At 29.9% G+C, this 24,052-nt stretch overlaps 2 protein-coding genes across 6 annotated transcripts in view; one reads left to right on the top strand and one right to left on the bottom strand.

Annotated features, from left to right (window-relative positions):
- Positions 1-1,325, bottom strand: part of Rbcn-3B (WD repeat-containing protein Rbcn-3B) — a 47,578-nt gene extending 46,253 nt beyond the window's left edge. Inside the window, exon 1 of one of the 5 annotated variants that reach the window (XM_087163672.1) lies at positions 1,180-1,325. In XM_087163672.1, the coding sequence (XP_087019798.1) occupies positions 1,180-1,223 (44 nt within the window). In that variant the 5' untranslated portion in view covers positions 1,224-1,325. Of the gene's footprint in view, positions 1-649 lie in introns of all 5 variants that reach the window. The other 4 variants (XM_016068933.4, XM_043050968.3, XM_071185343.2 and 1 more) reach the window with 4 other exon arrangements.
- Positions 1,326-15,147: 13,822 nt separating this feature from the next.
- Positions 15,148-24,052, top strand: part of LanB2 (laminin subunit gamma-1) — a 74,382-nt gene continuing 65,477 nt past the window's right edge. Inside the window, exon 1 of the mRNA XM_087163671.1 lies at positions 15,148-15,700. Within this exon, the coding sequence (XP_087019797.1) occupies positions 15,253-15,700 (448 nt within the window). The 5' untranslated portion in view covers positions 15,148-15,252. The remainder of the gene's footprint in view (positions 15,701-24,052) is intronic.

The following is a 24,052-nucleotide window of genomic DNA, read 5'->3' as shown; positions in this document are numbered from 1 at the left end:
AAAGAGGAACCGAAAGATTCCCTTAACATTTTTATTATGAGTTTAATTTCCTTTCTCAATTTCAATTTTTGATTAAAGCTTAAGCTTAACCTACACTAATTATTGCAATGAGGATAATGAATGAAATGTAAAAAATATTAAATATAATGAGAAAGCAATAAAAATCTTTTTTTACACAATTATATATTTCATACACTAACAGTTTTAGACTTTAAAAATCGCGTTACAGTCCATCCAACTAATACTGTATTTATACCATATGGATACATTGCACAAAACTCGGCAATGAGATAAGAAACAAAACACTGCAGTAACTATTGACAAGCTAGGCTGCTAAATCCAGGTTAACTTCGAACCAACGATAGATAACGAATAAAAATTTATTAAATTTAAACAAAAATACAATTAAAAAAACAGTTAACGTAAATTTAAAAAACAGCACAATTGTAAAAAATTTATAAAAACTTCCTAATATTTGACAGCATAGAAAAGTGAAACATTATTTTATGAGGGGGATATAGTATGATAAGTTAAATAATATTATGTAATCTATAAAAAATATTGTATAAAAAAATTTCAACCAATACACATTTCATAAAAGAAAACAAAAATTAAACAAATTTATATTTTAACTTATTAACATTTTTACCTAATGAAAAGGTTTTAATATTAAGTCAACATTATTTTTGATCTGAGAACGTATATAAATAGACTTAATAATCATTGAGCTAGTCTCTCCTGTTAGAATATTAAGTCAAACATTTTTAATAAACACGCCCGAAATTCCACAGACGGTAGTTTGAGAGATTTATTTACATCTAAATGTTCAGTTATGCACGTAAATATTAAACAAAAACTACAATAAATTTCCTACGAAATCTCACCTACAGACTGCACGTTAAATTGGCGGTGTAGTGGTCTTGAAATCGCATCACGCTGATGTTAATCATGATTTCTTCAAGAAGTAAAATGGTAATATTGGTTGGTTAAAATCGTTTTTGAGCTGAAAAATCACTTTTACGACTAAAGAATAATGGAGCGAAATTACAAGTAATTAGAAACATCGCAAACTATACTCCTGATGAAGTTAATATTTAGAAAACTAGAAATATAGCTAACAATTTATACTCCTGGTGCACTCAAAATTTTAATTCGCGATGGTAACGTTCGAATACGCACCTAGGGAGAAGATCGGATCCATGTTTTACCACTCTCTTTCTCATCTCAGCTTTATAGGAATGTACTATGATATTTTAATATTTTTCGTATTTACTTGTCAAAAATATTTTTGTTTAAAAACTTCTACGACGTTTTCTTCTAGACGTGTTCAATGTAGGTTTCATTTCCATATAGTTTTCAAACTTAAAAGTTTTTCATTCATTTTTTCAAATAGATTCAAATAGAGTGTTTCTAAAGACAGAAACTAACGTACTTGCTTCTCCTATGTCTCTCCACCCTCTAATGGTGAAAGAATGCAAAGTGTTGCAATTGGTAGAAAGTTCTGCTGCTTAAGTCACCTGCCCATTTCGATCGCCAATAATCGAGCTTGATTTCGTCCGAAATATCGAACAATGGCGAAAATATCCCTGATCGTTTGATAATGGTTTAAAATTATAATTAAAAGCGTGTATATAGTTTTAAAGTAAAACTTAGAAGAATATTTAATTACCAATACCCTTTAGTATCAACCTGCCCACTCCCTGGAAGTCAGCAGGAAGCGGGTGGGAGTCAAGTTTGGCATAATTTTTGCGATCTGACATGAATTTTATATAATTGGGTACCTGAAACTAAAAAAAAGTGAAGTGATTATGATTAACCATGTGAAATCAGATTTAATTAGATACCTGAAAGCGACGTCACGCGTGTGTGTTGAACCTGATTGGCTTCTGAATCGACAAATGCCACGATTTAACTACGATGACATTACTTTCAGGTATCCAATTGACCTCACCATTTTATACGATATTTATCTCATTTTCAGTTTGTAATTACATCTCCAAGTGTAAACTAAAGTGCAAAGGCCTGCAACTTAAAATGGAGTGTTTTTCTTCTGGACAATCATCTGCAACAGAAAGGGGAGTCCCATTTAAGAATTAAAAGATGATACCTTGTAGGCCAGAGATGGGCATTTGTCATTCAGAATATTGAATTAAGGAATGCTGAATTCAAAATCCTCCTGAATAATTAATAAAGATTTATTCATTAGTCAGAAATATTTTGAATAAAGAATAAATCATTCATTATTTTCAATCATTATTCTTTATTCATTAGTCAAGAATAACTAAATAATTTCACTGCTCAACGAAAATGGGCACGGGATACTCTAATTGACTACGATTGTGACAACTACAAATGAAACGTACATGGTAATAAACGACTTGTAATTAATTTTATAAGTTACAAGTAACGATTTCAGATAAAAAGTGATTATGATTACCTGTAATCACAACAAGATTCTATAACTGGTACATGGATACAAGTGACTAAAATCTTTTATTTTGAACAAACAATGTAATCAATATGTTTGATTATAAGTAGTCATTTTTACCAGCAATCATAATGTCACGAATAATTGTAAAAATAGTTACTGCGCGAATACATAAATATATTGCACATATGAGCACTTAACTACGCTGTATGTTTATGCGTGCATATACACGAGCGAGCACTGTATATAAATACTTGCATGAATAAGTAAAAAAAGTTGAATGCTTACATACATTGTATATCCGTATATAGTATATCTGTACTTACGTACATTGTATGTTCAAGTGTACATGCATACGTAAGTAAGGCACCCAATGTATGTTAGTATATATGCATGTATGCACACAAAGTATGTAAGCAAACGTGCGTATGTGTTCACAGATGCACATAGTGTACGTATGTACATAATGTACATATACACATAAAATGTATATGTATGTATGTAAATATATACATACAACGTACCCCCATATATATACAGACGTGCATAAAATAGTTGGGTGTCGATTACAGGAATCAATTACAGGCAATTACAGCTATGTAATCAATTAATTGCAATCGTGATTGCTATTTTCAATGTATGTATTCAAGTAAGCACAATCTATGCATATACAATTATACATGCACTCGGTATATATAAATATATTGTACATACATCCGACATGCATACATTGTACACATGTACCTAAATTTTAATTGCTCCATATCATTTTAAAAATATTTGAATAAAAAATCCTTTTCAAGTATTTTTATAAAATATTTGAGGATATTTACTTTTACGTAATATAATGCATAGTTCAGAGAAATGTTTGCATGACAAAAAAGCGTTAATTTTTTAAGTTAAAATTATCTTAAAATATATCTATGTATGAGTGATTGTACGTATGCTACATATATATATGCACGTCTTCATATATAAGAACTTACATGCATTGCTCGTTCATTAATAAATTGTATTTATAAACGTACGTTCATTCTACGTACAGAAAAATACGTTAACACACACAAACATACATACATTATAATAATAAGCATATAGTATGCAATCGTAATTACTTATAATAGTATGTTATAATTACATGTACTCACAATTACTCGCAATCATGATTACTTGTAATAACGTCATGTAATCATACATTTTGATTACTCAATCTAATCACTCGTAATCGTTTTTTACAGTGATTACAAATGAACACAATATCATCTTATTCGTGTATTTCCGAATGTAATTCTATGTTTAAAAGTTTTCATGTAATAAACCAAACAATAGTAAACTAAAAAATTCATTTACATATACAATTTATGCATTGTTTTAAAAGTATTCAATTACCTACAATCTCTATTACGATGTAATCAAGCCCACTTGAAATTATGATTACATCTACTCCTGTTGTAATAGTATATATCATAATTACTTGAATTTAAGATTACCTGTAATTGTTAGATTATGATAACTTGTAGTTATGATTTCTTGTAATCTAACTTTATGATTACAAGTAATCACGATGGCTTGAAATCCCAGGGCCAATTATTTATAATTCTGATTATCTGAAATCACGTTTTGTTGTGATTATAAATAATCATAACCGCTTGTAATGGGAAATAATAATTATTTATTTTCGTGATTGTTTGTAATCATGATCATTGCAAGTAGTTGATTTATCTAAAATTAATTATATTTGTAATCGATTACTGTAATTGACTCGCAACTTGCAATGGTAATGACATAATACTTGGATATTTCGCTGGTTATTCAAAATTTTATTCATAAAAATTAATCATGACTAATGAATTTATTCATCAATCATTATTCAAAAATTTGCATAATGAATGATGAATAATGACTAAATTTGCATATGAATAATCATTCAGAATAAATTTATTCTGAATAAATTTAGTCTTGAATAAAATTTACGCGAATGATGCCCATCACTGCTGTAGGCACAGTTGATGGTGAGTGATTATAGTAGCACATACTATTAAACCTGCTGATTTAAATATGTTTTATTAAAAGCAGTACCAGATTGATACAGCAAACAACTAAAAAATAATTACATATTATGCAGCTTAAACATATAAGGGAAACATTATACATCACCCGGATGCAACGGCATAGTAACTAACGTAAATTATAATGAAGAGACAAGGTGAAAAACTACTTTCGACAACATGCCTTTTATACACCGAAGAGCCATTACATTATGACCACCCTCCATCTATAACAATGAGCTCGCCCAGGAACAATGTTTTCATGGAGCACATTAGGACCCATAATCCTCATAGAACAATCCCTGACGTCTGTAAGCTACTTGAACATAGTTGCAGACCAGGTTCACCCATTCATGGCAACAGTTTTTCCTGCGGGGGATGGTGTTTACCAACAGGATAATGCACCATGTCATAAGGGTCGAATCGTCATGGATTGGTTCGAGGAACATTCCAGTGACTTTCAAGTCACGTCATGGCCCCAAAATTCACCTGACCTTAATCCAATAGAGCATTTGTGGTCCTACTTGGAAAACCAAATTCGTGCTGCCACGCTACCCCCTCGCAATGTGAGGGAATTGCAGGACCAGTTGGAGAGCGCTTGGTACCAGATACTTCAGACTACCTATCAGCACCTTGTGGAATCAATGCCACGGCGGGTGCTAGAAGTTTTGAGGGCTAAATGTGGTCCTACATGTTATTAGCAGGGTGGTCCTAATGTAATGGCTCTTCGGTGTACAAATTCAGTTATAACATGTACACAGAATGACGTCACTTACGATGCCTGTGAAGGATAATATACCTGTTGCCAACACACAATCGAAACTTTATTCTGTTAATTCAATATGCTCAGAGGAGTTACATACCCTTACATATTCCGAGGGAGTGAGTTTGGAGGTTAAGTTTGGATTTATTGAATTCATCATTTATGCGATTATTTTTAGATTCGATTCATATTCTTTGAAATATTTAATCATTTCCTTACTTTTAAGACACCCTGTATAGCGCTAAAATAAGAGCACATCCTTTATTTTGTGATTCATTTGAAAACACAGTATTCATTAAATCTGCTTTAATATTGAAATATTTGGATCATATTTATTAAAATTTGTTTTGAAAAAAAAAATCTTACTTAGTTTTGCATTCGTTTAGTCCTATAGCTAATAAGCTTATACAGAGCTAAATTTAGGTTTTAAGTTTTGCAATTTTTTTTAAATAACGTCTTACAACACTGGATTTATTTAAAACTTGTTCCATTTTAAAATTTGGGTGTAATATTTTCCAAAATTTTTTAAATAAGTCTAAAGCACATATAATTTTTATTTTTTTAAATTTTTTTTAAGGAATCTTTTTTTTTTTTTTTTGATTTTTTTTTCTTTTTTTTTTTAAGAATCTTATCTAGTATAAAGCACACAGAGGCAGAAAACATAAAGAACATATATAGCTCTAATGTAAGGATAGACAAAATTTGAATTTTTTAAAAAGTTTGACAACGCGGGATTCACTTGAAACTGGTTTGCTATTTTCCGAAACCGCTTATAAAAATATATTAATTAAAAACCTTCATCTACAAATAATTTATGGGCATCATATTTTCCGAAAATATTTTCCATGTAATCCGTATTTTTCCATGTCCATCCGTATTTTTCCATGTGACGCAACTGTGGCTTAGATCCATCAGAAAGACCCAACGAAGGCTAGTTTACTCCAATGCTTGATTTGGTTGCTCCCTTGTCTTCTTGGTTGGGTTCAAAATTAAAAAGTTAAGGAGTTGAACACTGATAATCACAAAATTTGAATTAGGTAGGCTGCTCAACGCCGTTTATAATATAAAATAAAATGTTGAATTATAATGGGTTTGATTAAATGAATATTAACAGGATTGATTTACTTAATAATAATATCATGAGCCGCGATGGCTCAGGGGATAGAGCGTTCGCCTCAGGGTTCGAATCCAAGTCGATACGAATTCCGCATCCAGCTTGCACCGACCACAGTGCTGACGTGAAATATCCTCAGTGGTAGACGGATCATGGATTAGACCTATCTTGCCGTCAGGCTAACCGTAGGAGGTTATCGTGGTCTTCCTCTCCATGTAACGCAAATGCGGGTTAGCTCCATCAAAAATTTCTCCCAATACTCGATCCAGGAGTTCCCTTGTCTTCTGGATTGGGTTCAAAATTACAAGGCTATGGAGTTGAACATTAGTAGTCGTAAAGCCATAAAATTGGGTCAGCTGTTCACCGACGGTTATAAAATAAAATAATAACATTATAGGTAAATTAACTGAAAATAGGATTGCTTATTTACTAGACTAGATATAGAGTAGTTCGAAGTGCCTGCCCGCAAAGCGGGCAACTGACTTCATCTAGTAATGTTTGCCCTTGAGCGACTAAGACTTTTGGCTTTAGGAAAATAGGATTGCAGGACTGCCAACTACAACAATTTTTTGCGAAATATTTAACCCTTTAATGGGCCCTTTATTTCTAGTAAAGGTAAATTAAAATATTTTGGAATTGAAATTGTTTTAAGGACAGTAATTGATATATAAAAAAAAAACTCATTTAGTTAATAAAAATGCCATTTTTTTGGTAGTAAATATATGTAACATGACCTATTAGGAACTTACTGACTTTTATTTTTCTTTATTTATAAAATAAATTCCTTAAATGCTACAAACTTCAAAAGGAATTATGTATTTTATAACTTTTATACGTTTTTTAAAAGTGACAAATGGTTACCAATTTTATTCAAACTCACTTCAAGAAAGCTGAAGTTATTGAAAAATAGAAACCTAAATTAAAAGTGGTAAAACGTGGTGGTAAGTGTACTTAACACGGCCTTCAAAAGGGTTAATAGACTGGTAGGCAATTCAAGACTAAAGTCTTCAGTATTTTGATAAATTTTCCAACATTTCAGAAAGCCTCGCTTCGGCAGAGCTGAAAGAAAGTGGCGTTTCATATAAGTTTTTGAATCAGTTACATGTTGTGGTGGGAAAATAACTTTAAATCAAATTTAAAGAGCAAAGAAAAATATATTGAAATACAAACTTAACTACTAATCTAAGAAGTATTCCCAAGGGAACGAAGTGGCTGGTGACGGGTTAAAAGCATACTTAGAAGCCAAAACTACTCTGATCAAGATTCACATCAAAAAAGTAAATTTCTTTTGAAAAAAAAAAGTGGTACCAAAACGTTTTCATCATACCTGCCAACTCTTCCGGATTATTTTCATATTTAAAGTGGTAGTAAGTATATACTATTTTTTCTTTTATAAACTTAATTTTTGGATGGTTTTGATCACCACTATTCTTACAAAAATTAATCACATATATTAATATGCGTTACTATCTTATGGTTGTTAACTTAAGTTTTCTCAAATACAACGTATTTGTTTGCTTAAAATTGAAGTTTTAATTCCATTTTAATACCACTGGGAAAAATTATAATGGAAAGGATTAAAAGTTGGCAGGGATGTTACATCCTTAGATTGTTATACAGAACTGCTTACTTTTTTTACTGATAAAAAACTCATAACTGTTAACAAGTTGCGTAATTACAAAATAGCCACTTTCCAGAAAAGTTTAAACACTGGTAGAAAATAGATGGAACAAAATGTTTAGCTAATTGCCATCGACCGACAATTTTTGTAATTTGAATATTTGTGATACAACTGGCCATCTGAAACCTTAAAATTGTAATGAAATTAAATCCTATAAAATTTACTCTAACCGTTTAAAGCATTTGTCACGACTTTTTAAATTTTCCCACGTTGTATTTGCCTCGGGTATTTCACTTCTATCGAAATCAATAGTTAAATTACAATTTTTTTGGGGGGGGGGGAATTACACCTTTGACTCTTACTTGCATGTCACTTCAAATTTATTCTTAAACCTCTTGGATGTTAGTTTTGTGGTAAAAAAATATTATTTTAAAAGCCTGCTTATCTTGCTTCTTATAATATTTCTCCATACTAATTTAAAAAAATTTAATTATTTTTAACATTGAAAATTTATTTTTAACTTCAAACATATATTTTTTGTTGGTTCAGATTATTGTCACGTACTAAAAAAGCTAAATCATATTTATTTATCACTAGGTTTATTGATTTAAAATAGGTTCATTTAAATCATGAATTGCTTTTTAAAAAAATTATTAATTTAAATAAAATTATTTTGATAAAAAACCACCATTTTAAAAAATGCAAAGAGATTTTTAATATGAGATTTTTTTATATTTCTTTCCATAGTTTTAAATAAATTGATTGTTACTGTTCCCTTTCTAAGTTTCAATAAACAAACTTAGATTAGTACTTGATGTATGATCAACAAAGTATGATGTATAGATGATAGCACTTTTGAAATGACATTTTAGCCCTTTGCACTCCGAGTACTTTAATATGCTTTTTAAATTAATATGCTCTTTAATATGCTGTAAAATAAACACTGATTCATTTAAAGTACATTATACGTAGTACCATATTTCTACACACTAAATTCTAAAATTCATAAAAAAAATGTAGCTATTAATTATAAGACATACATATTTTAAGTTTTAGCTTGGAGACTTTCGATGTTTACTCAAAGGCGACATCGGTGTACGATAGGTCAAAAATCCTTAATTGGGTATTTGTAACTCGAGAAGAAGAATACGTTATATGAATCATTTGATTGGGTCTAATCACGTGGTTGTGCTTGACTGGTTAAAGTGACACCATTTGGGCTTAGTTTATTATCACGCAGAATCAATTTTTGGATACCTGTAATTTAATTGGATGAGCCATGGTGGCTCAGGGGATAGAACGTTCGCCTTCCAATGTGGTGAACCTGGTTTAAATCCCAGCAATGGCTGGCCAATACGAATTCCGCACCTAACTGTGGTTCGTCCCGACCACAAGGTTGATATAAAATATCCTCTGTGGTAACCGGGGTGAAAGCGAGTCGGAAAAGAGAAAAGGCTGCTAGTAAAACCATTTCTGTTATAGCTAGTTTTCGTGAGGAGTTTACTTCTTCTTCTTTTTTTTTTTTTATAAACTATTCAACAATATCAACTTTATCTTGGAAAAGAAGCAGTTTTATACATATATGCTACAATAATAAAAGAAATATCTTGATAGTAATAGGCATTTTATTTCTCTCGAAATTTTTTTTTTAGAATTAAATGTCCTTCGTACCAGTTGTTGTTCTTTTCCGTCTTGTTATATAAGGGCTTTCAGCCATGAGTGGTAGACGGAACAGTCCCTTTGCCGTCAAGCTAACCGTGGGAGGTTTTCGTTGTTTTCCTCTCCCTGTAACACAAATGCGTGTTAGTTCCATCAAAAAGTACTCCAAGAAGGCAAATTTCTCCCTATACTTGATCCAGAAGTTCCATTGTCATCCGAATTGGGCTCAAAATTGCAATGCTACGGAGTTGAACATTAATAGTCGTTAACCCAAAATTGGGTCTGCTGTTTAACGACGGTTATGAAATATAAAACAAAATTTATTTGGATACCTATACCTGTAAACCATATCACACAAGCGTGTCGTACCTGCTGGACTTCTGAATCGTTACATAAATAAAGGTAACGATTTATATACAATGACGTCGCTTACAGAAATAACTTGCACGTAAGGTAGGAGGGGATTTATGAATTGCTCTCTTAGCTGAAGGATGAAGGGGTTTGAGCAATGTTAACGCAAGACACTAAAATCCCCTCTGTTTCATTTTTTTCTAAATGTATGAAAAAGGTAACAAAAAATTTCGAATTTCAAATTTGAAATAAAAATTTAATTTGGGATAAAAAGGAAAAAAATTCCTTCTAGTAGTTTCAGAGATCAAAAGTTTTGACCCCAAATGGTTCGTAAGGGAAATTCAAATCAAAATTTCACAAATTAAGTCAAATTGTAAATTTTGTTTTATGCAATGTTACACCTTTTATTATTTTTTATATTTTATAATCGCCGTTGAACAGCCGACCTAATTTTGAGTTTAAGTCTTGAAGTGTTCAACTCGGTAGCCTTGAAATTTTGTACCCAATCTAGAAGACAAGGGAACTCCAGGATCAAGTATTAGAAGAAATTTTGCCTTCGTGGAAGACTTTTTGAGGGAACAAGCTCGTATTTGCGTTACATGGAGAGGAAAACTACGAAAACCTCCCAGGGTCAGTCTGATGGCAAGGGGTCTCTAACCCATGATCCGTCTACCACTGAGGATATTTTACATCACCACTGTAGTCGGTGCGAGCTGGATGCGGAATTCGCATTTATCAGTCATCGCTGGGATTCGATTTTTTATACAATCAGTTTTGAAGTTTTCATACCACGAAAAACGAAATGAAAATGTTTTTAGTAGATATGAATGCTTCAAAGTATGTATATTTTTACAAAAATTTAGCTACCACTTTGAAAGAATTTCTAGGTCGTGCCTAATCAGGTCTGAAGAGGTTATATATGATCTCACTTTTTCATTAAACAGATAAAGTGGAAATGAAATTTTTACATTTATTTTAGAAAATTTAAGCGTTCGTGTTCATCACTACAATTTAGATCGATACCAACTTCTGCGGCCATTCAGAATTTTTTTTTCGTTGTGGTAGTAATATTTATAGGTCAACGTAAAAATCTTTATCTTATCATTTAATCTATCACGACAAATAAATAAGTCTAAATTATTTATATAACATATATTAGATAGGATAATATACCTTACTTTATTTAAATTCCCCCACCTCATTGAAACACCAGAAAGTTCAAGTTAAAGATGAAGGGGAAAAGGGCCGCAAGCGGCCTCAGGCATCACCTCCTACATCAAGAAGCCTCCACACGGTCTTTTATAAGTAGTCCGCGCAAACTGTTTAAAAAGTGAACCAGTTTTGCGCATGAACCCAAAATCTTTTATAAAAGTAATTGAGAGAAATGTATCTTACATATTTGAGAATTGAATCTGTAGTGGTTGACAAATGAATAAGGCAAACCAATAATATTCATAAATAAAACAAATTTTTAGTCATATATTTGCTACCACTTTCTTATTTTAACTAGATTTTGCATTAAGTGACTTATTCTGAAAGTGGGCATCCTTCACAATGGTCTGATCGGACTACCAATAAAAAACCGTTCAGTTATAGGAGGCGTTACCTCAGGTGCTCAGATGATTAATGCAGTTCAGTTCATTTAATACCGTTAGTATTATTATAAGACTACCACTCTCTAAAATATTTCTCAGCAACCGTACAAGTATTGAAGTCGAAAGACCATTTTAAAATTTGAACTATCTCAAATATTTTATAGTTACGAAATGTGTTGTTAATTTTAATACGAGACATTTCTATTATCCCCATCGTTACTACAGTAAACTCCGCTGAAGTTGACGTCACTGAGCGGTACAAGTATGCAAGTAGAAGTACAAGTATGCACATTGCTTGTTAAGATTTCTTATTATAATTCCCGCTCAAATATAACACACAGAAGTAACCTGTAACTTATTACTCATACGTGCTAGATTACAGGGCCTGATTATCGTCTAGGCCCAATAGGTATGGGCCTAGGGCTCACAGTTTCTGAGGGGCTACAGAAATTAGTAAAAAGTCCTCAATATTACTATTTCTTTTAAATACTGAAAGAAACAGTTTTTCTCAAAAAATGAATTTTTTTTAAAATTTTTCTTTATATCGTGATACAACCAAACTTACTTAACCATTGCACTAATCAAATTAGAATGTAAGGTGGGCTAGCTTTGTGCTCGCTTAACTAATGAATTATTACAGCTTAAATGACACAGCAAAAGTTCATGATAGTTCTTGTTTATGGTCACCAAATGTCTTTAACTATTTTTATTTGAACATAACTTTTTTTTCTGCTTTCATATACATTTAGCAATATTTAAGAGCAAACGTTAATGCTGGAAAAGCCTATTATATAATAAGTAGAAACAGATATTACTACAGAACAGGATTTTAAAATTCGCATAAAATTATTTGCTGAAAATACGTTAAAAAAAGTTTTTAAAAAATCTGTTGTATTGAATACTTTTAAATGTATCAATATTTTGGGTATAATTTTTTCATTGAACATGAATTTAAATTTTTTTAAATGTGCTATTCTTAAATAAAATATTATTTAAATGTGTTTTTAATTTTCTAAGATATAATTTTGGCTCTTTTGAATAATTTTTGTGTGTTGAAATGCATTTTCTAATAAAAATTATAATTAATAACCTTAATATCTTAGAATACATAAAGTTATCGTTAAATATAATGAAAAATGGGCTAGCTTTGTGTTGATTTAAGTATTAAATAAAAAATAATTACACCTTGCAGTAAGAAAATAATTCAGCTAATCAGTGACTTCTAGCGAAAATCACAACTATCAATTGTTTGTGGTTAACAAACTATTTTTATTTTGATATAACATTGTTTTATATTTTGCTTAAATATATAGATGAGTAAACTTTATCTTAGAAAAATAATCTTCAATCGCCTGCTTTCAAAAATTCTTAGAATGTTTCTCTTGAATCATCCAGTTCAATACATTTTTTTTTATTGTTTGGTCTACTTTTGAGTAATTTAATTCAGTAAGGGATCCGAGAAATTTGGTGGGCCTTGGGCCGGACTTTGTCTTGATCCTTATTCGACTTAGAAATCATATTAAACGCATTAAAAATATACTTTTGGTGGTTTTAATCTAATTTTCTAAATGGAATATTCATTTATAAGCAAATGGAGTATTAGACTGAGACAGCTTAAAGCAGATTGGGGCCGTTATACCAAATTCTAACATTAAAAGATTAATAAATATCTTGCTTTAGTTTAATTTTTTTGCAATTAATTATGAAATGATCATAAAAGAATTTTTTAACAATGGATTCTAGTGTTATGCAATTTTTAATTTTCTGTTAAATATTTCTTTTTGTTATACCTTTTTTTTTGTTGCTATAAATAAATATTAACTATTGTATTAAATATAAAATTGCAATTTTTGTTTTCAGTGTATGAAGCGGAGTAGATTACATGTGACATATAACAAATATTAATTACAATTATATAAAATAAAAAAAATATTAATATTTATTTAAACTAAAAAAGTATTATACATAAAAGCAAAATATAATTCCTAATTTATTTGATTGACAGGGTATAATATAGATTTTTGATTACAGTAGATAATTCAATACGACACATAATAAGTGATAATTACAATTATTTAGATTGAAAAAAATATTAATAATTATAGATTAAGAAATTACAAGGTATAATATAGATATATGATTACAATTGATGATTCAATATGACACATAAGTAATAATTACAATTATTTAGAATAAAAAAATATTAATAATTATTTAGAATAAGAATTTACAGCGTACAGTATACATATTTAATTACAGTCAGGCGTGAAAGCGAGACGGAAAAGAGAAAAAACTGGTACTAGAACTTTTTCAGTAGTAGATAATTTTCGGGAGGAGTAAATCTATTCTGAACAATAAACAATTCACTGATATTAATTTATTTTTCGGTGAAGAAGGAATTCAATATATAAAATGTATCCGCTAAAAAAAAGAAAAAAGAATATATAGTAGCTATGGCTACTTCAGTGATTCTCAACCACTGTGCCGCGGCACTTTTGTGTGTCGACAAATATTAGAAATGATACAATAAAAATTATAATGCTTTTTTTTATTACGAGTAAAGTTTAAATTAAAGAAAAGTATATATATGTATAATGCATTTTATAATTTTTCCACGCTTTAGCAGCGCGAACATCTTTGTTGGCGATTGTCTTGTCTCTGACTATCTTAAAATAAGAAGGAAGTGTTTAAATTGTCTTTGACAATTTTAAAAAATGTTGAAATAAGTAGGAAATTAAATGATTATTAATTAACAAAGGAAAGCAAGCTAAATACTAACTTTCAAACGGAAATAAAAGATAATCATCAAAGTAAGCTATGCAATTAATAGTTATAAAAACAAATTAACAAAGGATAACTAACAAAAAATAAGCTAACAATTAATAATCAGCAAAAAAACTAGTTAACAAGAAATCACAAAATAATAACAGTTAATAGCTATAGAAAACAAGCTAACAATTAATAACTAGCAAAAAAAAAAATGTTTTTAACTAATAAAAAACTAATCGAAAGAAATAATTAATCCCTTTAATAAACATGCCTTTGTAGTATATTATTTCACATTCAAAATTATTATCATAAACTATTTAACACACTGTATTATTGGTAAGTAAACAACTTTTAAACAAATATTTTTCATTGTACGCCGTCAAATTTCGAAATCGTTAAAAGTGTGCCGCCCCGAAAAAAAGGTTGAGAATCACTGGGCTACTTCATTATTCCCGAAAAAAAGCTAAAAACGACATTTATTTGATACCAGTTTTTACTCTTTTCCGTCTTGATGTATATTGAATTTCAGCTCTGTTATCAGTATATTTAATTTGATGCATGACAAGTATTAATTTCAATTATTTAGAATAAAAAAAAAATAGTTACAAGATAAATGCAAAATACGATTTCTAATTTATTTGATTGACTGGAGGAAGGCGGTGCTTTTTCGTGACCCCTTGCGTGCACCGATACTGATAGAAATAAAAAGTTATTTTCCATTTTTTGCCATTCGAAACTATTTCGACTTCGCCAAAAAAAAAACTTTTTTTCTCCCAATCACAAACAAACCAGCAACCCTAAAGACATTCAACAGTCATACGGCGATAAGTAACTTTGCTCACTACGGCGATTTTTCTTTTACGCCGCGAAGGGCCAGTTTGGAAGTGTGGTCCGAACTTGGAAGATGGCGACCATTAGTATAATGAAAATCACTCTTTTTCGGTCGGGGTTAATTTTGTGGGCGTTGTCCTTGCTACCTTATTCCCGCTGTCAACAAAAAGAACTGATATTTACAGATCTGCATAGCCCCAGAGACACTCAAAGTCGATGTTATGACGAATTCCGTCGACCCCAGCGTTGCATTCCTGAATTTGTGAATGCTGCCTTCAATGTGCGGGTGGAAGCGACAAACACGTGCGGGACGAGGGGCCCTACGGAGTACTGTCTTCAGACAGGGGTAACTGGGGCGCAAAAGTCATGTGAGATCTGCGATGCATCCTTCCCCCAGTTAGCGCATCCTCCGGATTATTTGACAGATTTTAATAATAATGATAACCAAACGTGGTGGCAGAGTGAAACTATGTACGAAGGAATACAATACCCTAATCGGGTGAATCTTACCCTAGGTTTAGGTGAGTTATTAAAGATTTCAACTTATTTTTCATAATTAAAAAATTTTTTTTCCTGTCAATTAGTTTTTCTGTTAAACATTTTTATGCTTGTCCAATAAATTTCAAAATGCATTTTACAATGCTGCCTAAAATTTATTATCCATTATCGTTATTAATACATAACAGTAAATAATAATAATAATAGTTATGATAATTATTTAAAGTTTGAAATTAAGTTATTAATTATTAATTCATAATAGTATTTATTATAATATATTTTTAAGCCTTTAATTATTCTTAGGTAAAATTAGTCATAATTTTTCCTAGCTTGAAAAAAATTACGTTATTTCAAATTTTTTGGAACAAAAACGTTTGTTGCATATATTTCTTAAATTATGAAATTTATTGTAGTGATTTGTTTAAAACTTCTTATTAAAGATTTCTACTTATTTTTCATAATTTCAATTATTTTTTTTCGTATCAATCAGTTTTTCTGTTAAATATTTTTATGCTTGTCCAATAAATTTCAAAATGCATTTTAGAATGCTGCCTAAAATTTACTATCCATTATCGTTATTAATAACAGTAAATAATAATAATAATAGTTATGATAATTATTTAAAGTTTGAAATTAAGTTATTAATTATTAATTCATAATAGTATTTATTATAATATATTTTTAAGTCCTTAAATATTCTTAGGTAAAATTAGTGATAACTTTTCCTAGCTTGAAAAAAATTACGTTATTTCAAATTTTTATAAATTTTTTGGAACAAAAACCATTTGTTGCATGTATTTCTTAAACTATAAAATTTATTGTAGTGATTTGTTTAAAACTTCTTATTAAAGATTTCTACTTATTTTTCATAATTCCAATTATTTTTTTCCTGTCAATCAGTTTTTCTGTTAAAAATTTTTATGCTTGTCCAATAAATTTCAAAATGCGTTTTACAATGCTGCCTCAAATTTACTATACATTATCGTTATTAATAACAGTAAATAATAATAATATTTATAATAATTATTTAAAGTTTAAAATTAAATTATTAATTTTAATTATCAATTCATAATAATATTTATTATAATACATTTTTAAGTCCTTACATATTCTTAGGTAAAATTAGTGATAATTTTTCCAAGCTTGAAAAATATTACGTTATTTCAAATTTTTATCAATTTTTTGGAACAAAAAACATTTGTTGCATATTGAACCAAGTACTAAACCAAAATATATTGTAAACCAAAATACATTGTAGTAATTTGTTTAAAACTTCTCTTTGTATCTATTTATAATTATTTTTTTCTTCTTAAAACCATTTAATAGTTCTCGAATTTATATATGTATAAAAAAGATGCATATTTTTGTTGAATAATACCAGATTTCTCATTTGCTTTGTTTTATGATATTTCTCTCATGCAGTGGGTTTACAAAATTTAACTATAATTATCATTAACAGTGATTTTTATAGTGATACTTTCTTTGTTTACAATTCATAACTTAAACAATTTATATTCTATTTAAAATTATAATTTCTTAGAGTTATTTGTTGGTAAAATAATAATTCTCATTTGTGTTTAACCCAATTTATTTTTATTAAATGTTTATGAAGATTTGTAGAAATGCCTTTTAATAATAATTGTTTTTTTTTTTTAATGAGGAATTATAAGCTTTTAAAAAAAACTGTAAACACTTTTTTTACAACAAAATCATCCAAACTTGTTTCTTCTGTTAGTACCCATTCATTTTTAACTGAAAGGTCTACTGTAAGGAAACCTTTAAAAAATAAATTAATTAAAAAATATGTTGGAATTAAAATTGTATGGATAATTAAAATTTAATGATCTGCTAATTTTCTGATTCTTTTATATGAAAGCCATTGATTTTGCTACTATTTATTATTATTTGTAAGTTATAATAATAATTAAAAAATTAGAACCTAGAGTGAAACTCATACCTTCATATATTATAATTTTTTGGAGGATAACTTAGGGCAGTGTTTCCCAAACTAATGACTTTTTCGTACCCTTTCTAAATTTTTCGTATGACGCTGTGTACCACTAATAAAAAAATGAATGTATTTTTCCAAAAATATGTTTATTTTTCTTTTTTGGTACAACGTTTTTATTAATACTAACCAGCGATCCATATTCTATGTTAGAGATAAAAATTATATTTTATAAAAATAATCAAAATAAATCAAATTTATTACAAACCTTCATTATAAAAAAATTGCACAAAAGTTAAAAATCACAACTGGCTAATGACACCACTCATTATTAACTGTTAACTCTGCAAAAAATAGCCACTAGAAAAATACATAATCGTAAATTTTCATGGCTAGCTTTGTTTTTAAATAAAACTTTTTGAAATTTTCATTTGTTACAAGATATTTCGCAAAAGAACGCGTACCCCCACTAAACTGTTCCCGTACCACACTTTGGGAAACACTGACTTAGGGGAAGAATTTTTTTCTTCCTCTTTTTATGCAAGTATTTGACCTTCTGAAATTGGGGTGTGGGGATTTCAATTTAGAAATTAGCTTTGTGTGAAAAACTATCAAATTTTTTAAAAATTATATTTTTTGGTTAATTTATTTTTTGTCTGAATGTACAACTTCATAAAAAACGTATAGGCTTATAGACAGGACCTTACCTTCTCCTTTGGAAATTATGCTTAAAATAAAAAACATATGACCTTGGTGTATCACATCATAAGTAGAAATATATTATCGCTCAGGGCTGAAAGTTACTTAAAAGACTTTCGAATTATTTTAACATATTTTCAAGTCCATAAAACTTTTAAAAATTATGTATTACTGAATTTTTATTTCACTACCTTTGAAATATAGTGAAAAGTTAAAGCTTTCGGGTTTCTAAGCATGTGATTACCTTTTTCAGAATTTCTCAAATAACTAATTTTATTTGAAAGTTTTATTAATTTTAAAGTTCCTATTGTACAGTGTGGAAAAAAAAAGAACGGATCACACTGAATAACTTTCGATCAATTGATCGAACTTTCATGATCTAGGATTCAATCCTAATGGTTTGAGATGGTGACTACAAATATGCTATATAAATCGTGCAAACGATATTTTAAGTTACGAAATCAGACACGAAAACCTATTTTGCCTGAATAAACATGGCCTTTCTTTTTGATTAATTATGATTTCTGACCCCCAAAATCTGGTTCAAATAGTTTGTTTAGGAGAGTGATACAAACTTAGGACCTTTTAATGTTAATTTTTGCATATTTAAGTCGTATCTTGAGATATTTTTAAGTGAATTTAAAAAATTTAGCACTCAATTATAAAATTCGTTTATCCGATAATAATTCCGTGGAAAAAATAGGTTTTGTGAATATTTCTTATTTTATTTAATAATATAACCGAAAAAATTTTGGATTGTAAGTCATAAAATTTTTTACATCATTTTAAAAAACGTAATTTTACACGGCAAAATTTAAATCGGATCATAAGAAATCGAATTTTAAAATAGTCGTGTTCTTAAACATTTGATTTCTCAGGAACTATTCGATCGATTTGGCTCAAATTCTGCATTCAGTCACGTACAATTGCATACTTTAAAATGATGTAAGAAACTATATGCTTCACATTTCAAAAAAATTTTGTACTATTATTAAATAAAATAATAACAAATATTTACCAAAAGTTTTTTTTTGCATGGAGTTATCTTTGGATAAACAAATTTTATAATTGTGTGCAAAGGCTTTCAAAATGCGCAGGAAAAATAAAAAAATAAAATAGCGTTCTCTTAAACAATCTATTTGGATCATATTTCCCTGATTGCGGATATTTTGGGGGCGAAAAATATCGTCTGCGATGGAATCCTAGAACATGAAAGTCCAATAAATGTATCAAAAGTTATTCAGGGTCGTCTATTTATTTTTTGGCGCACTATACATTTATCAATAATTAAATTCAACAGTGTTTCACATTAAAAATAACTGCACAGCTATACAGAAATTTCTTTGTTGGAGATCAGGAAAAAAAAATTAAGAAGATAGTTTGATTTCCAATCGTATTTCTTTCATATTTATCAACGGTTTAATTTGCTGCCGATCCCGGCAATTTCCCTTTGCGAAAAGTTTCCGGTGGTTGCTCTACTTAGATATCGCCGGATTTTCGATAAGCTTGTTTTTAGTTTAATAACGTTGGCGTCCAATTCACACTGAACATTTCTTCCATTATCGTTTCATTTCGGATTTATTTTTTTCACTGTTAATTAACGTGTCATCGAAGTGACCAAGCGTACGATTTTTTTTTCTTCTTCTTCCAAATACGCTCGGCATCTCTTTTCTTTGCTCTTTAACCTCTTTATTGTTTCTAGTAGAATTCGAGCATTTCCTTAATAAAATCGTCACGTAAGAAAATGGTTTCTATTTCAAATTGCGGCATTTATTCGTACTTTGATTTTTTTTTTTTTTTAAATATCGTGTTTTTCGATTTTAAAATTTAACTACTTCAATAGAAAAATTCAAATATTTTTTTTAAAATTAATAATATCAGTTCATTAATAAAGGTAATTTAATAGTTATACGAAACTAAACTCAGTGGCGCGACAGTCCATAGAGGGCCAAGGCCTACTGTGCCCATTTCAGTTTTCTAGACCTTGGGCTCTGGGGTGCAGGAGCAGATAAACGCCAACTTGCTCCGCTTTGTAAAATAGTATTTTCTAGTGATAGTGAAATTTAAGTTATTTTTAGTTTAGTATTTTTCAATTTAAGTAATTTTCCCACCACTAAATATCAAAAATTATAAGTATCATCTAAAATGCAACGTTAATGTATTCATCTACTGGTTACTCTATTAAAAAGTAAGCGTAACTATTCTTCTTTAACGAATTTTACTATATAATTTGCAGAGATGCCAACTTGCTCCGGACAAAGAATAAATATTTTCGAGTGGTAGTTTATTAATTGTGATTCTTGGTTTAATAAATTCAATTTATTAGGTTTTTGTCCACCACTATTTCTAAATAAATCGAAGGCTTATATTATTCACCACTTTGTTATAGTCAAGCTATACTAAACCTTTTAAAAAGCAAGCAAAATTAGTCAAATATTTGCAAATTTTAGTTGTTGTTATTTACCGTTTTTTAAATTATTTAGGCGTGACCGGAGCAGTTGGCATCTCTGAATTTGATACCACCTTATTATAATTATACCCATCCCTGTAGATGTTCCGGTTAGGTGGTCAGCCGAAAGCGAAACCCCCAGTGTTAAGTTCCCAAGCATGCTTGGTACTCAATTATCGACCCACTGACGGAATAATAGTTATACTAAAAAGCCTTTTTACATGTTTGTAAATAGCATCATAAAAGTACATTAACATTTAATGTACTTTTTTTTAAATGTTTACTTTTCATAACCTGTGTTTAATGAACCCTGCATCGCTTCCTTTTAAAACAGAGTTCTTAAAAAAAAAAAAAAAAATTGCACAGGTGTTTTAATAAAAAGTTTAATTTACAGAAATAGAGAATTGGTATCATAAACAGGGCAACGATGTAAACTTGCTCCGCTCTGCAAGCAACTTATATCTAGCTATAACGAAATGCAAGTAAAGTTATAATAATGTAAAACTGTAGCCCACCATCTACGTGGCAGCTACTTATTTAATTTTAAATTAGAAATCGAGGCACACTGAGAGAAATGCATTTGTAATATAATAAAAATTTAATTTCAAAAAGAGAAGTGGTATATACTGATTTCATTTTTTTCTTTAAATTTTGAGTTTATATTTGTGGTGAAATAGTAGCTATTTTAAATATTCAAGAAAAATCCGTAGTTAACTTGTTAGAGATCACGATGTATGATTATTTGTCCATTTCGCTTTAATATTTAAATCAATTATAGGTAATGCCGGTCAAAATTGTTATGAATGCATCGTAATAAACAAAAAGTGGAATATTAATATATAAACTTAACTACTACAGCGATGCCATCTTGCTCCGCTTTGTAAAAAAAGTATTTTCTAGTGGTAAAAAATTTTTTGTTATTTTTAGTTTAGTATTTTTATTTTAATTAATTTTTCTATTACTTCAAATCTAAAGACCTTTTTTTTTTAAATTATAAATTATTCATCATTACTTACTTTCACTCGGGTTATCTATACAGTCCTATAGAAAGAACTCTCCTCGTCACAAAGTCTAAGGCTGTCTGTTGCCTTGGAAACGAGAAATAGCACATTTCAAACAGGGGAGTTTATCTCTCCCCTGATTTCATTGATACCTGTCCCTCAAGTTAAAACCTGTCTAAAATATAAACCCAACACTCTTACTTGAAATAGTAAAACCGCCTAACCATAGTCAGCGCCACTGCTCCAGGCGAATGGCGAGAGGAGTTCTTTACATAGACACATTATGCATATTTTAACTGTTAAGAAAATCTTGGTAATCATGAATGTTTTATCTTCTTTAAAACGAACTTCTTCCTTAAAACGAGCTATATTATTATTATTTTACCAGATTTTGCTCTTTCTCATTTTTGTGTATATAAGCTTTTGCATTGATCAGGATATCATAGTTGCCAACCCAGGAGTCCTAACTCCTAAAAATACATGAAAAGTTAATGAATTAACAATTACACCTAATGTGCTTTATTTTGTTTATAGTTATAAATTTCGGAGCAAGATTATCAGGCAGAGTTACCACTTTGCACCGGACAGGGGATAAATATTATCGAGTGGTAGTTCTTTTAATGTATGATTCTTGGTTTAGTATATTCGATTTATTAGGTTTTTACTCACCACTACTAAATAATTCAAAAACTTACGTGATACGCCACTTTGTTACGTACACGTTTGTTAAGTCGTGTTGAGCCTTGTAAAAAGTTGGCAAAATTAACCGAAAGTCTGCAAATTTTAGTTTGTATAACTCTCTACCGTTTTTTAATATATATTATTTTATTTTACGACCGTCGTTGAACAGCCGAACCAATTTCGGATTTACTTCTAATGTTCTTCAACTCCGTTGCTTTGTAATTTATTCCCCTATCCAGAAGACAAGGAAACTCCTGGATCAAGCATTGGGACAAATTTACCTTCGTGGAGGACTTTTTGATGGAATTAGCCTACATTTGCGTTACATGGAAAGGAAAACCTCCCACGGTTAGCCTGCCGGCAAGGGGACCAACCCATGATCCATCTACCACTGAAGATAATATAAGTCAGCACTGTGGTCGGTGAAAGACAGATACGGAATTTGTATCTACCTGCCATTGTTTTAATTCTATCCCGATTCACCTCATTGGAAGGCAATATCACCTGAGCCACCACGAACGTTTTGAAAATATTTTATTTTATTTTTATTATATAACCGTTGTTGAACAGCCGACCCAATCTTGGGTTTACGACTACTAATGTTCAACTCCGTAGCCTCGTAATTTTAAACCAATCCAGCAGACAAGGAAACTCCTGGATCAGTACCCCCCAGAGATATGATTTGTTATGGGAACATGAAGGACTTTGAGACTCGACAGATTTAACGTGTATCAGTCCACGGGGAGTCTTCGGCCGGCAAGGATCAAACCCACGACCTCTTGGACATGGGCCCAGTGCTCTACCAACCAGGCTATTCCTGCCCTTTGAAAATATTTTGTAGAATCCATTGCTTTTATCACGTTTACACAATTGCTTTAATTCATTATATAGTGGGATAATAAAAATGCCATCAAAGCAAATGAAATTTAATTGGTCAAGAATAAAATATTAACGCACCAAATTCATTACAATTTTGAATATTGTAGAAAAATCTCCGAAAATGGTAGAATGTGGCAAGTATTTGATATATTAATTGCATGGTTTACGCTTATTACTTTTGTACTAATGTGGTTTACGCTTATTACTTTTTTTTAAAGTGGTAGATAAACAAAATTAATATCCATTTGGTATAAACAAATGTATGCCACCACTTTTTTCATATGAGGTGTTTTCCATATGTAGAGCATTGCTGTTAGTGTGTTCAAAATAAGAAGATTCAATAATGCCAATGTTTCGCTTTCTTCCAGCATTTTCAAGTCTTGGTTAATTCTGAGAATACTTTGTTGACCTGATGAATTTACATTTTGTAATAATTAGAAAAGCGTCTTTGTGTTTACTTTAGCTACTAATTGGTATTAAAGTATAAAAACAACATGATTTCACGGCACTATACAGACTTGGACAGTATTAATGCATTTGGTAGATGCGATTGCCATGTTTACCCCAAATAAATGTTAAACTTGAAATACTTAATTTACCAGTCTTTATCTTTTAGAAAGCGGATATATTCCGAAATTTGAACAGGCGTTGATATGGATAAAAGCCTCACTATTAGATAATAAATTAGAATTAACACGTTGAATGCTACGTTAATTTT

This window comes from Parasteatoda tepidariorum, chromosome 5, assembly GCF_982258835.1.
Source record: "Parasteatoda tepidariorum strain Cologne lab strain chromosome 5, Ptep-v5.0, whole genome shotgun sequence".
Classification (NCBI taxonomy): domain Eukaryota; kingdom Metazoa; phylum Arthropoda; class Arachnida; order Araneae; family Theridiidae; genus Parasteatoda; species Parasteatoda tepidariorum.
This window is presented reverse-complemented; position numbering and strand designations above follow the sequence as displayed.